The sequence below is a fragment of the Carassius auratus genome, chromosome 2 (assembly GCF_003368295.1).
Source record: "Carassius auratus strain Wakin chromosome 2, ASM336829v1, whole genome shotgun sequence".
Lineage (NCBI taxonomy): Eukaryota > Metazoa > Chordata > Actinopteri > Cypriniformes > Cyprinidae > Carassius > Carassius auratus.
In genome coordinates this window covers 26,994,425-27,009,803 of record NC_039244.1, presented here as the reverse complement: position 1 = coordinate 27,009,803, position 15,379 = coordinate 26,994,425, and the positions used below count along the sequence as shown (strand labels likewise).

At 35.3% G+C, this 15,379-nt stretch overlaps 1 protein-coding gene across 1 annotated transcript in view; it reads right to left on the bottom strand.

Moving 5' to 3' along the window:
* The window catches only part of LOC113038771 (parafibromin-like), a 29,258-nt gene extending 19,359 nt beyond the window's left edge, over window positions 1-9,899 (bottom strand). Inside the window, exons 1-10 of the mRNA XM_026196418.1 lie at window positions 9,743-9,899; window positions 9,076-9,181; window positions 8,713-8,782; window positions 8,563-8,625; window positions 8,355-8,407; window positions 8,163-8,251; window positions 7,595-7,808; window positions 5,520-5,618; window positions 3,832-3,910; window positions 2,360-2,424 (exon numbers count right to left, since the gene is read on the bottom strand). Coding sequence (XP_026052203.1) covers window positions 2,360-2,424; window positions 3,832-3,910; window positions 5,520-5,618; window positions 7,595-7,808; window positions 8,163-8,251; window positions 8,355-8,407; window positions 8,563-8,625; window positions 8,713-8,782; window positions 9,076-9,181; window positions 9,743-9,873 — 969 coding nt within the window. The 5' untranslated portion in view covers window positions 9,874-9,899. The remainder of the gene's footprint in view (window positions 1-2,359; window positions 2,425-3,831; window positions 3,911-5,519; window positions 5,619-7,594; window positions 7,809-8,162; window positions 8,252-8,354; window positions 8,408-8,562; window positions 8,626-8,712; window positions 8,783-9,075; window positions 9,182-9,742) is intronic.
* Window positions 9,900-15,379: the final 5,480 nt, after the last annotated feature.

Here is a 15,379-nt window from a genome sequence, read left to right as displayed (position 1 = left end):
GGCTGTTAAAAGATCTTAAAGGAGTCATATGATGAGATTAAAATTTCAAAATTCAATGATACAATATAAAACACCAAAATAAAATCAAAACCCTAATCAACAGCTTAATCATGATAAGAAATTTTAAAGAGGTGGGTTTTCAACAGTTTCTTAAAAGTATTTTGTGTAGGAGCACTTCGAACATTCAAAAGAAAGCATATTCCATAACCTCGGAGTGACACAAGAGAAGGCTCTCTGTCCCATAGTTTTTAATCTAGAGTGGGGCTGATAAAGAATAAGAGAATCAGCAGAGCGAAGAGGATGAGAAGGTATGTACGGGGTAACTAAATCACTAACATAAGGAGCCAATTTAAAACAAGTGTTTAAGCATTTTAAACTCAATACGTGATTGAACTGGAAGCCAGTGCAAGTTGCAGAGGACACCACTGATGTGATGAATGCAGAACTGTTCAGCTGTGCTGATGGCACATCGATATTTGATATTAATCTGGATCAACATATGCTACATCTGTGAACACACATTTTCTGCAATGTCACGTGTCAAGTCACGCTTCTGGGCATCCGTACAGACTGCAACTTTCAATCGCAACTTCATTTTTGTTACTCCTTTCATGCCAAATTTAGAAAAATTGGTCTGCTCCCGACAGCATTAGGGGTTTTATTAATGGCGAGTATTAATACTTATTAATTTATTTATGAGGGACTGGGGTCTGGTCCGTACAATCACAGATCACACAATCAACTACGATCTCTAATAAGTGTATAAATAAAGAATAATTGTTAAAACTTTTTCATTTTATTTTTAAGTCTAAATACTCCCTCATTTTGCTCATGTTGCGATTGGACATTAGGGTCCCGCCATTAGTAGGGTTGGGTATCGTTTGAGCTTTTTCCGATACTGGTGCCATTTCGATACTTTTAAAATGGTACCGGTGCCAGAAACGATACTTAAAAAAAAAAAAAAAAAAAAAAAAAAAAAAAAAAAAGCCACAAAACCTATGGATAACATTAAAGAGCATTACAAAATATTTAAAAGAAATCCATTTCCCAAGTTGTGCATCCCTTACTCTTAGGCTAATAAATGCATTTGATGATCTGGGTCATTGTTTAATAGAAAACCACATATGATGTTTCTACTGTATCTCGGTCAATCACTCTGATATTTAGTTAAAATGAGTGTGGTCTGTTACTGGCTTTAATCAGTTCTGTGAATTACTGTATGCTCATTCTTTATAAAGTAGCATCAATGTTGTTTGTAAAGTACAGTCTTAGGCACATTAGTATTTTCACCCTGAAAAAGGGTTTTATAAGCCAGTTATTTATATCTTTTGCTGTAGTATGTCAGCAGGAAATATCAGTTTACATTTACAAACATTTTGCCATTAATTTTAATAATAATCTAGTGAGATTGTTGAATGCACAAGCAGTCCGACAACAGACTGCCTAAGACTAAGACTTTTGCACAGTAGTGCATGTATAAAGCACGTTTAATTAAACTAAGTATATTTAAATAATTTTAATTAAAGTATGGTTCATATGTGTTAAGAGCTAGTTTTTCGCTGGAGGAAACAGCTGTGGTGTGAGGAGCAGTGAATGGATCGGAAACTTTACAGTAGATGAGAAACCGATTGCTCCATTGTGACCTTTTGTTAACTATATATGAAGAACTGCACAGATACAGATATTCTAACAATCTATAGATGAACACACACCTTGTGTCTTCTGTTTGAGTCCGCTTAGTGTTGCTCTTGTTTTATTATGAAATTTAAGTGGAATGACTGAGGCGATCGCGAATTTGTGTACAGTTTATGGCGCTAAATGCTATAAAAAAAAAGCTAAAAAAGCCTAGCGACGCCTGTACTTCTTGTCTACATTTCGGAGAACCAGGACAAATATTTCAATCGATTGCTCAGACATTTAAGAGACACCAAAATGAGGCTCCAAAATCTGCGTTCTGATTCGGTTCTGAGCATACCGGTTCCATAGGTACGCAACCCTAGCCATAAGTGACATGGAGTAAATGAAAACATGCAAGGACTGAGGTATCCAGATATACACTCTTTAAAATAATGTATTCTTCTGTAAGATAGTCATGACAATAATCTGAATTTGTAAAAAAGCTATTTTTTAAAGTCTATTAAAATAAATGCATGCAATTAAAGGCTTGGCAAACTGAATAAGAAACAGGCGGAGCATAGATTTGCCCATCTACACAAAATATATTTTTGATGAACCTATATATATTTCAATGAACTGGACCAAATAAATCCAATGAATAAACCGGTCTGTTTCATAAATGGAAGGCTTCATTGCTGACTTTATGTCAAAAAAAAAAAAAAAAAAAATCATATAAACTCACCGTCACAGACTTCAGTGTCATGCCATGGTAAGTTCCCATAGTGTCGATTTTGAAACCCTCCGTTTCTGTAAGAAAAAAAAAATATATATATATTCAACTGAAAAACACAAAATGCAAAGAAATCTAGGTGCATTCTGAAATCAACTTGTAGTTCATGAAATTAAACTTATATTATCTCATTGCATCATAACATTATAGTTGAACCACTGATGGCAGATGGGACTATTCTGATGAGGTCTTCCATGCATTTCTGGACCTTGACACTGTTATTTACTTGGCAGTTAATGAGACAGTCACAAGCCTCCCGGTTTTTATACAAAATATCTTAAATCGTATTCAGAAGACCAACTAAGCTTTTACGGGTTAGGAACGACATGGGGGTATGTTAGGCTGGAGTCTCCCTTTAACATCAGGCAAACATTGTATTCACAGGTGAACATATAAATATCTTGCATACCACTGCTGGTGAACAGGCTGGTGTAATACAGTTATGTCTAAAAAGGTCTGACATATACGAATAGAGTGAGGTTATCAACACATTCTGGCGAGACCAGTTAGATCTCATCACAACCCGATAAACTAGTGCTGTCAAATGATTAAATCATCCAAAATAAAAGTTTTTGTTTTCATGTGTGTGTGGTGTATGTTTATTATGTATTAAACAATACAGATACTTGGATCACTAGAATGTGACTATTTATACTATTTTTAAGATTTTCAATGACAAAATGGGTCTTTTAAACAATGTACAAAAAGTAAAACAATGCAGTTGTATTAAGACATTTTAACTAATCTAGGGCTGTAACTAATGATTATTTTGGTAATCAAGTAATCTACTGATTATTTTGACAACTGATTAATATGATATGATAATACACATGCTATGGCTCTAAAACCATTGGAATTATTGTACAAACAAGCAATTAATTTTAGATTAAAAAAAAATTGTTTTCACCATTGTCATATTAAATACACATAACCTGCTTAGCTGGGAAAACATCACATCATTATAAGAGATGGCTTCTTCATAACCAACTATGTGAACATTAATGTAATTTATATATGTTAATAAGCTGCTATTTATTTTAATTGTTTTGGACGTTGGTAGGTGCACTCGAAAGTGATCAAAATTTTATTTTATTTTTAAGAGAACTTTAAGCCCTGTATTTTTGTTTATATTAATACATATATATACACCTACATATATATATTTTAATATATACATGCATATTTGTGTAGTTATAAACATGTCACTTAAGTTCAATAAGATTCAACCAAAGATGGCAGCCTGTTTAAAAATGTTTTTTTTTTTTTTATTCAGATAGATGTTACGTCATACTAAAAGTGCTACTTCTACATTTCCTCGATCGGGTACTAAAGAAGAATTTTTTTTATTGGCTGTGCAAATATCATTAAAATCACCAGATTTAGTTTGGCCTTTGAAGCACCAAACATGTTGAAGTCCAACTTACCTTCTTTTCCTTTGAATCGCTCCTGATCGTATCTGTTGTAGGCAGCTGGGACTGGCTGTTTATTTCTTACTGCTGGATCCTATGGGATAAAAACAATTGTTAAAGGGGTCCTATGATGGGATATATTCCTAAAACACTTTAAACACGCCCCCAACATGTCTACATCACTGTGTGGGAGGATTTGCATAACACAGTGCAAATATATACTCAAAGAAAGAAGGCGTAACTTATTCCCACTGTTGTTTTGTTGCCGCCGCCACCATGTTGTGGAGACACTGTTTGTTTTGTTAATTGTTAGTACATTTTTTGGTCTTCCAAAAGAGGACAACTAGAAATCAGCAGATACGTTTTAAGTAACACCCAAATATTTGAGTGTGTGCAGCACATTTTACGGAGGAAAGTTTCCTGAACCTGTTGAGGGTCATAACTTTTTAAGTTGTCTGACAAGTACAGCTGAACCAATTTCCCTATTTTAAATACTAAACCTTAGAAAGTAACAATAAAATAATATAAAAATAACCAAAAGTGCTTTATTTGGTAAAGTAGTTGTATTTAATTGTAACACTCCATCATCATTAACTAACTCTGATTGTTTTAAAACCTTTCTTCTGTTAAACATAAAAGTTATGTTGAAGAATGTTGGTAACCAAAGAGTTGGTGGTTGGGACAACATGAGTGTGAGATAACGGAGTAAATTAATTTTGGGGTACACTTTCCCTTTAATGGCACGAGGCAGCAGGTTTGGCACGGTCACTTTCAGACCTGCACGTGTCTAAATATACAGGCACGCATCTTTCTCTCAATTGTTTACTTTCACTTTAGATACACCAACTGCGTTTATATATAAACCTTGCTCTTTTTTCTTTGCTTTTTTGACGGTATTAGAGCAATACGATGCGAAAGATAACTGAAAAATATTAAGAACCATTTTAAAAGCAGATTGTGGAAACATTTTAATCGTCCTTGATCAAAATAGCGAAGCCGCACACCCCTCCTTGGAACATATTCCTGATAAATAAAAAAAATGAAATACTACCAAAACAGATTTAGTTGAACAACTACACTTGTGTTAATCTTTCAAAATCATTATTTCTTATTTGTCTTTTTTGTAGATGGTAATTTTGCACTGTAACGTAAACGTAACAGTGTCATATAGCATCATTCTTGTTTTGTAATGAAAGTTTACAGACAAAAAACCCCACCAACAACTAATTTTTCCTGTTAAGTAGAGATGTAACGATTCACAACTCACGATTCGATTTTCTCATGATTATTATTTTTTTTATTAGATTGAAGACATTATAAAGTAAATGAAAAGGTGTCTTTTTTTAGGCTATTGGAGCACATTTCTTTGTGAAATTGAAATAATTAAACTAAACAGATTTTAAAACAAACAAGTAACATAAAATAAATCTCTATATATGAACAAACTAAGGCTTTGTCTGTGCTCTTTCCATTTAAAATTAACTGCTGTGCCCAGGTGAAAGTTTGTTATGAAAGCCAATTGAAGAGTTTTGAAAAAGTTTAAGTATTGAGAAATGTATCCAAGCAATTGTTAATTAGCGTTTGAAGTTCTATATATATATATATATATATAAAAAAAAAGCATCTATTCTGATATACAGCAGAGGAGGAAACGAACCACAAACACTCGCACATTAATAAAGCGTCTCTGATTGTGTACTCACCACCTGTGTTTGGTTCTGGGTCTGTCTCTGTTCAGGGGCTCGACCTTCCTCCCGCGCCTTCACTGATTGTAGGATGGCAAATATGTTTTTGGAGAAATTCTACAACATCAAAAGATCATCATGTTCAGTAGTTCATATTCTTTAAACATGGCTTTTAACCAAGTTATGAGTTAACTAACCATTCAAAATCCAACCCTAACAAAATAACCCAAATTAGAGAACAGCTTGATCAGTGAAACACCTCCACCCGCAGGACAACCGTTTTAGATTTCAGAACCACCAAAGCACAAGATGCTATAATCCAGATATAATATATCATTTTAATTAAACAATAAATCGTAGGAAAAATATAATAGTATTAACTACAGATGTAAATAATTTTATTTGGCCAATAAATCATTTGTAACAAATATAAATGTATATAAAAAAAGAAATGAAAACAATGTACAAACTCATCTGTGTACAACAATTTACAATATATTGAGATTTTTATTTTTTGCCAATAAATGTTCATCGGCTGCAAATTTTGAAAAATCAGAACAATTCACTCCAACTTGATACACAATTTGATTAAATGTTTATTAATTCATTAAAATACATTTAAAAGATATTGTGGCAGCAGAGTAAATAATTACAGAGACATTGGTAGGAAAGCCTAAGGTCCACAATGGCATTTATTTATATGTTTGTCTTAACCCTTTAGGCGCCAGAGGTTTTTTCCTAAAACGTTCGATTTTGACATCTTAATTTCAAAAGGCTATATCTTAAAATGTATAAAAGATAGAGACTTTCTGTCAATTATAAAAATATTAAGGATGACCCAATGTTTATGTAGTGATTTTATTTTCCCATCTAATTTGCATATTATGACGTCATATGGGGTGGTCATCTTGAATTATAGAATTTTCATGAAAAGTCACATGTTTAAATGATAAAATGGAGCACTTCTTTCCCCCAAAAAATTTCCCTAACCTTCTGTGTGCTATATTGCACAATACTGAATGCTCAGGTAAATAGTAAGCAGTAAACAAACTGTGTAAATCATTACTAATAAATGGTAGAAACAAACCGAATGTATGTAGCGGTTGGGATTTTCAATTTACTACATGCAGCAGGCACTCTGATTCCATGTATGGGGCACATATATATTATTCATATGACACACAAACACAAGTAGACAAGACCTGTTTAGTTCAAAATCTATGCCCCATGTCACATCGCCTCTGCTTCTGCTATGAGCAGCGCGGCCAGATCTGCCTCGCGCACGCGCCGAGTGTGCACAGCTCGGACTACTGTCAGTGTCATTGCGACTCCCCACCTTGCCTCCTAACTGTACTATGAATACTTCGACCTCGTCTAACATACCCAGTGGCATTAGACAAAGTCTCCACTACAATACTGTCGCCGCGATTGCGGAGAGGTGCGGTCAGAAGACAAGTATACATGTCTAGCGCGGTAAAAATCTCCCGCCTCGTCCCCGCAACAAAAACATGCCTGATAATTTCGCGATGAACACTCCGACCCCGGCTAACATTGTTCACACCTCTGACATTTGGCAAAGGACCATTTATTTACATTGGGCAAATGATTCACCGTCTGTGCTTGGTGTAGGGCTATACTTTCACTTTCAGTATGACCGTCATCTTCTGAATGCAGATATTCCCCTTCAGAATCAGTGTCCGCGAATAAAAGTTCCAACACCTCATTGCGGCTTTATTGAAGCTTTATTGATGCCACTAGATAATAATAATAATGAAAATAATAATAATCTAATGCCAATACTCGCTGACGTTGACAATATTGGTCAGATAAAATGGCTCACTCTCACACAAGCTCCGCTTTTTTTTTGAACTGATTCAATGCACTCTATCTCGAAGATTTTGTATAGGAGCATGACGTTTTTTTCAGTCAGAGATGATGTATTACATGTCTGCTATCTAGTGCAGGGGAGGTTGCATGAAATTTGACACCCTATTTGACAAAATCGGCCGTTTTATTCAGTGCCGCATCTTGTTGAGTAAACTCGACCGTGGCGCCAAGAGGGTTAATGGACAGCCCTGAGTGTCTCCTCTTACCTTGCCGGTGCTCTGTAAAATGGTGGTCCTCGTCCGCCACACTCTCTCTCGACTCACAATGTCTCGGGTCACGTCCACTTCAGCATCCACGAAGCTTCTCTGTTTCTGGGTGATGTCATCGTCCAGGTCAGTCTTGATGGTGGAGCGCTTCTTGGCCATGATCTTGGCCTTGATAGCAGCGATCTTCTCCACTGACATGGCTTCGGACAGAGACCTGAGATCAGAAGAAGAATTACAAACTAGGAGAACTAAACAGTTAAGATATGACAAGCTGTTATATTGTGATTTATAATAAAAAGGCAATGTTAGGTAATCGCTTCAACATTGATTAAATTTACTGAACTACACAGCTTTACTGGGTTTATATAACTAATTACACACAAATTATAAAAATGTCATTTAGAAAACGTATTGAAGGGAATAGTCAATCTAAAAATGAAAATGGTCATCATTTAGTATTTTTCCAAACCGGTATGCATTATCTTCTGCTGAACACAAAAGACAGAGGAAAACCTTGTGTCCATATTTTTGCTCACGATGTTAAAACGCTGGATCAGTTTGATCATACCTGATCTGATCTGTCTGCACAATGCTTTCCTTATGACCCTCGAGACGCGCGGCCAGACGCTCCTTATCCAGACGCACACGTTCTTCATCCTGAGAAGCACATGCACAAATCATAAGCAGCATCCAGGCATATTGCTTTACAGCATTTCAAACAGATCTTTTTTTTGTATTGAAGTTTTAAAACGCTTCTTACTTCAACCCGAGGCTTTTTGGCCTCTGAAGACACTTCATCTGCTGCCCTTTTAACTGTTAAAACAATTGCAATTTATTGCCAGGATACGGCTCAAATAGAGGCACTTTTGACTATTTTATCATATTATAACATGCCCTAAAATAAAGAACAAATTATGGCCTGTTATGATTTTTTTTAATATCAAAAATACACTAAAAAAAACACACACCTTGCGTCGGCCTTTGTAAACCAATCTCAATGGGAGCACTTCTGTCGATGCTTGTTGATGATGCTGTAAAATTAATTGACAAACAGATAAATAAGTGTTGTTTAATAAAGAGCTTGAACACTAATGTCTGTGATTCCTCGTCACACTTACAGCTTTCTCCATTGAGATAAGACAGCAAGTCTTTTCTATCGGGTCGTCTTACAACAGGGATGTTCTCTGTCTGCAATCACAAAAGCAGGCTTATGTTTTACTTTCCAACCACCTGTGCACTCAAACAACACTATTAAAGAAAACCATTGAGATTAGGATATTTCCTTTTATAGATTAAGCTTTAATTGAAACCTGAATATAAAAGAACACTTGCATCACAAAAAAAACTATTGACTTCTCTGAGGGGCAAGGTTTAAATGTACGTAAATATCATGAAAACAAAAATGGCAATAGTAATAATAAAATGAATACACTTTGATCACATTTTAAAGTGCGTGCTATAAACTGTGCATCTGTACTCACTGCAGCTCTCCGCACATACGAAGGGTGAGGAAGATGCACATTGTTGAGCAGGAACAGAATCGAGTCAAGAGTGTAGTACTCTTTAGGCTGTCCCTCTTTTCCAGTTCTGTAATTAAATTGCATGTTTAAAACAAATCTGGGAACCTTTCAAAAAGATACATTTTCATCAAACTGGGTTACAAAGCACAGCAACCTCAGACAAACCTTAAACAGGACACATAAAAATATATATACACATTATAACATTACCATAAACACAACAAACAAAAGAACAGTGTTAGGTGATACTTTGATTATCACATGGGTCTTTACGTGTTACTCCAGTGTACCTTGAGGTATATTATGTCCGAAAACATTGCGGTACCAAGTTAGTTTGGATTATAAAGTTTGAAACAATAACGATTCAACAGTGTCACAAATGAGAAGTTGTTGCGCAAGCCTAAATGCTTTCTGTGCAAACAGCTCAGTGTGTTTTAAACAACAACCAACAGATTAGTTACAGTCTCCCAGTGTTTGACACGTAACTACTGTGACTTACAGACACAGAACTCTTTATTATGTACAAGAACACTTCAACACAACACGAGTTTAGCAGCAGCGTATTAGCAGCTAAAGCAGCTCGGCTCAAAACAACACGAAGAACCGCGCGGATGAAGCGCACACTTACCCCCAAATAACATAGTTAGTTTTGACATTTTTAGGCCAGGAGAATTCTCCGAAAATAACTTCATCCCCTTTCGCAACGATCTCCTTTTTCTGGATGTTGTACAGGCGAAGAACACTCAGCACGTCCGCCATGATCGCGCCTCCTCATTACGAGTGTTTTATTTAAGACCCAGAAACTTCTCAGCGGAGGGCTGGCTCAAATAGCGCCAATATAAAATTAATTAATCAGAATGTTATTTGATCGTATTTTTTGATCTTCGACCGTAAAATATACAGCGTAAACAGGTTAATTAAACGGTTCATTTATAAGCGAATATAATTTAAGTATTAAAAAGTATTTAAGACTTGAATGGCCAGCTCAGGCAAATCTGGGGCAGCTACACCGAACAGACTCGGAGACCACTTTCAAATATCAAAACAAAAACAACACAAATTAATAAAAATAAACTTTGTTAACTTGTTATTATGTTAACTACAAGGACAAATAAAACAGAAACATGGAAAATAAATTTCATTTTTGTAAAATCATGAGAGCACAGCCTTTCATTATTTGTTAGATTTATTATACCTTAATTCAAGAGGTTTAGATCTAAATGATATGTAATATTACAAAAACAGGAACATTCAGTATTATAGAAGTTTTAGTGTTTGTTAGTTTGTGTCTACATTTTCTTTACGTAATAATAATCACCTACTATCTTGACCTTAAGAGACACAAAGAGCAACAGACAACGGAAAAAAAAGAACTTTCTACACATTTAAAATGAATCTAGAAGCAACATCCATTAACAAGCTCTATCAGTCAAATGCATACACCCCTTAGTTATTTAGTTGATCGAAAAGTGTGCCAAAGAGAAGACATTAAAATGTTCAAGTCTTAAGACATGCGTGTCAAGGCTCTATTGATTCATAATAAAAGGTTATTTGCATATATCAAATATCAAGTTACAGGACCACAGAACACGTGCGGTATTTCAATATTAAACATTAACGATGAGTCTAGTAATTTAGGCTACATGGGTTTCTGAGAACACCAGATTTACATTTCAGTGATCTCACAAATGTATTTTGCTTTATATTTCTCGACCATTTTTGTGGAAGACCTATGGAGTAGGGATGGGCGATACCATACATTTTGTTCTCGGTACGATACCGATACTTTTGATGGCCATTATCATCGATACCGATGCGATACTTCTAAACTGAACTTTTAGATTACGAGCACAATGGGTAATAATACCTACTTAACTTTATATTTGAAATACATTTTAACATTCAATACGCCTTAATTGCAACTTATTAGGTTATATTTTTGTTTACACATGGTGTAAATATGTTTACTGTAGTGGTAGCCAAGGAAATCTACAAATACTATAGTTAAACTATGTTTACTTCACCGTGGTTCATTGTCATAAGGGACTGCAAGTAATACGCTGTTGCATGCATAAAATACAACCATTTTATTCAGAGAGCATTGATACTTTCGATACTCACATCAGTATCGATTTATCGCTACTTCAGGATCGATTTGCCCATCCCTACTATGGAGAACTTTCAGCTTGAGGTGTAATTTTTCATGGCATCTAATTAACATGAATTAACATGAATTACACACAATGAGAAAGGTCTCTAAATATATCACAATCAGTTTAGAAAATACACTGCTTTTCTGAAAAAAGAAAAAAGACAACACAAAAAGGACAAAAAAAGGACAAAAATGAACAAAACTACAGTAGAAAAAGTAATTTATGAATTATCATTATCATTATCATTTATGAATTATTACATGACAATTTTGAAGAAATTCCTGCTTTTACTCAGCATAGACAAATTAAAGTGATCAAAAGTGACAGTAGGCTAATCCAGAGAAATCCAGAAACAAATGAATGCTTACAGTTTCCATAAAAAAAAAAAAAAAAAAAAAAACATTAAGCAGCACTGTGTTCAACATGGATTAAAATTATGTCTGTCAAAATTAATGCATCGTATATATTATACATTTATGCATTTATCAGACACTTCTATCCAAAGTGACTTACAGTGTGTGACGAGTGGGGCGGGGCCGAGGGATGTGGGAACCATAGACAGTGAAAGAAATGAACACAGCGACCCCATTGGAACTCAATTGAGACAAGTGAAGCCCGTTTTTAGCTATCTTTAGCACTTCCGTTTCTGACGCGCAGACTCAAACGAAGCTTGACGACATCAGCAACCTGTCTGACAGATGTAAATCTTCTATTAGCTGTGCGTGCAAACTGCCATCGTTAATCTTGCAGAGACGGCGAGCTTGAGCGGGGAATTCTTTGTCGTGAGTGAGCAGGAGTAAGAATTCAGATTAATTATTTTGTATAGTATTTTAAAATGTAACGCCAGTATGCCATATTAAGTTAATTGCCTGCGAGCTTCTCCTCCTGTCTGTACGGTAATGCGACAGAGAGTCAAGTGGTTATGACGCAATCGTTAGCCTATTTTTTTACAAAAACTGTTTATACGGGGCCATAATGTAACATAGAAGGTAATGGAACCCTTTATTCATCGTCGTGTATCTTTAGAAATAAAAAATGGACAAACGGAGTCTTTAAACGCCTCAGATGTAAAGTTATTCGCTGTCAAAGTGACGCCAAAATGAATGGGAGTCAATGGGAATGCTAACACAAGTGAAGTTCTGCTACAAGATGGCGGCACGCAGCCGACTTCAACTTCCGGTCGACTTCCTTGCCGCCTGGTGGGAACGAGCGAGGCCAGTGGAGTGATTGGGAAATGAGCGACACCTGCGACCCACCACCGGTCTCGAGTCCCACAGAGGAAATGGAAGGATATAAAACTGGAGCGACGACAGTGAAGGACAAGAGAGGACCAGGCCTGGGCTTTTAGTTGGGTTTGATTTTTATTTGTGCGCATCAGTCGTCCGTGAGGGGCTGATGCACTGTTTTGTGTTTATTTTGAATTATTAAAGTTTCATTTGATTGTCCGCCGGTTCCCGCCTCCTTCTTCCGGATGAATATGGAGTTTTTATTATTACACAGTGCATTCAGGCTATACTTTTTTTTCCCTGGGAATTGAACCCACAACCTTTTATGCATCTAACACAACTACCACTATGCAGGAACAATGCATGACTATATGAACTATATGAGACTATATGAACTAGGGCTGTGCAGTTTGTCAAGCACATCTCGTCAGTAAAGCCAGTTCCGTGATTGGTAGTAAATTGCCATCACCTGCTTTCAGATGGAGCGGCATTTAATACACAAAGCCGTAGTTCACTGACAAACAGGCAATATCACGGTTATAATTGAATGCGATTATGAACATGATATTTCCTAGCTTGTCAGTGAACTACGGCTCTGTGTTTTTTTTTTTAGATTCAGTGTGAAATTAATATAATATTAATGTAATATAAATATATTGATATGTGATTAATTACAAAAAGGTGAGATTAAAGGAGTCATATGATGTGATTTCTATTTTTCCTTTTCTTTAGTGTTTTATGTAGCTATTTGTGCATGTATAAGATCTGCAGAGTTACAAAACTCTATGTCAATGAGGAATCATTGGTTAAGATTTATTTACAACCGAACAGCCAAGCCAGATGTTTGAATTTGTGCAAAGGGGCTATTTCTAAAGAAAGAAAGAAAAAAAAAATGCATAAATGCGTTTATCATATGATATTAAATGCCAATTAACACATATATGCGTTATGAGGCATTTTCTCCTGATAACCCCGAAAAGAACTTAAAGGGTTAGTTCATCGAAAATGTTTAATTATGTCATTAAAAACTTACCCTTATGTCGTTCCAAACACGTAAGACCTCCGTTTATCTTCGGAACACAGTTTAACATATTTTATATAATGTCGGTATATACGGTATACTGTCCATGTCCAGAAAGGTAAGAACAACATCATCAAAGTAGTCCATGTGACATCAGAGAGTCAGTTAGAATATTTTGAAGCATCGAAAATACATTTAGTTCGTTATCTGACTCGGCTCGGTGTTCATCTTCAGTTCTCTCTTCACAGCAGTTCAGTCAGTGTACTGTTTGAGTAAATGAATTACTCCGGGATATTGGTTTGTTTGAACTCAGAGGAGTGTCAGCCACATTAAAAAAGTTAACAGCTTAAGTCATTTGTGGATTAATGCGTATTGGAGACGCGAACAGTTTAAAACGATTCAGTTCGATTTGGTGAACTGGTTCAAAAAGATTCGGTAACATCGAGTGATTCATTCGTGAACTGGATATCACAAACTGCTGTGTTTTGAACTAGCTCACAACAGACACGGAAGAGAAGACAATGTTGAATAAAGTCGTATTTTTTGCTATTTTTGGAGTAAAATGTATTTTCGATGCTTCAAAATATTCTAACTGACTCTCTGATGTCACATTGACTACTTTGATGATGTTTTTCTAAACTTTCTGGACATGGACAGTATACGGTATACAGTATAGAGCTCTGGGACTAAATCTTAAATATGTTAAACTGTGTTCCAAAGATAAACGGAGGTCTTACGGGTTTGGAACAACATGAGGGTAAGTTATTAATGACATAATTTTAATATTTGGCTGAACTAACCCTTTAATATTATATAGCATTTTTTTTTATCCTAGAATTGTTTTTATATGACTTTAAATATTTAAAAAATGTATGTTGTTATTCTGTTTTACATGCTTTAAACTGCACAGCACATCTGCCTTGTACTCTTTGCCTTGTATGTGACGTTAATGGACCTAAAAAAAACGTTTAATGTCGCAATTTATATATTTATTTCTATGATGAAAATCTGTCTAATAAGTTAGTTAGTTCTCAGTTCAGCAGAAGTAAAACAACCAACAAAAAACAACAGGCGAGAAAGACAAACTTGGGTCGATTGGACCCTGTCTTCACTAGAGGGCTCTATACTGCAGATTTTCTGTCCATATTAAACTAAGCAGACAAACTCTAATTAATCTGTCGTAGTTATTTTATACTGCATTAATAAAGTGATCGCATTTTATATAACTGCTGTCCAGTTCTCTGAGTAAACCAGTAGTCATGTATGTTAATATAGACATTAAAGCGTGCAGGCAAAAAAAAAAAAACAACAAACAAAAAACAAAAAAGAATTCACTGGTACTCCATATAAAGATGACCAACTAGATAAAATGAGTGGAAACGCTAATGCTAATGAATAATAAAGATAAAAAAAAAAAAATACAAAAATAAAATAAAAATAAAAAATAAAATAAAACCCTGGACGACACCAAAAGCAACACTGAATATTAATTAGGTTGCGCTGACGTTGCTTAGTAACCTTCTTGAAGTGTCCACTCACGCACCCTCATTAATATTCATGACCAAGTAGTATTTTTACATCCATCGCCGAGCCGCATTTGAAACTCGGAACATTTTAGTGACACGCAAAATGAAAATCTGCCCAAGCAGTCCTAGTAAAATGCGCATTCGTGCAACCACAGAAGATTCTGATTGGCTACTTGCTCCTATGTTGAGTAAAGTAACACGCATCACGTGACATCGCTTTACAGTAAGAATTACAGAAATTCTAAAAATATAAATATATACAGGCTCTGTTTTAGTTATAAATTTCTCTAAACTTATTTTCATTTATTTTGGCAATGCAAAAACAAAAGCACATTAACC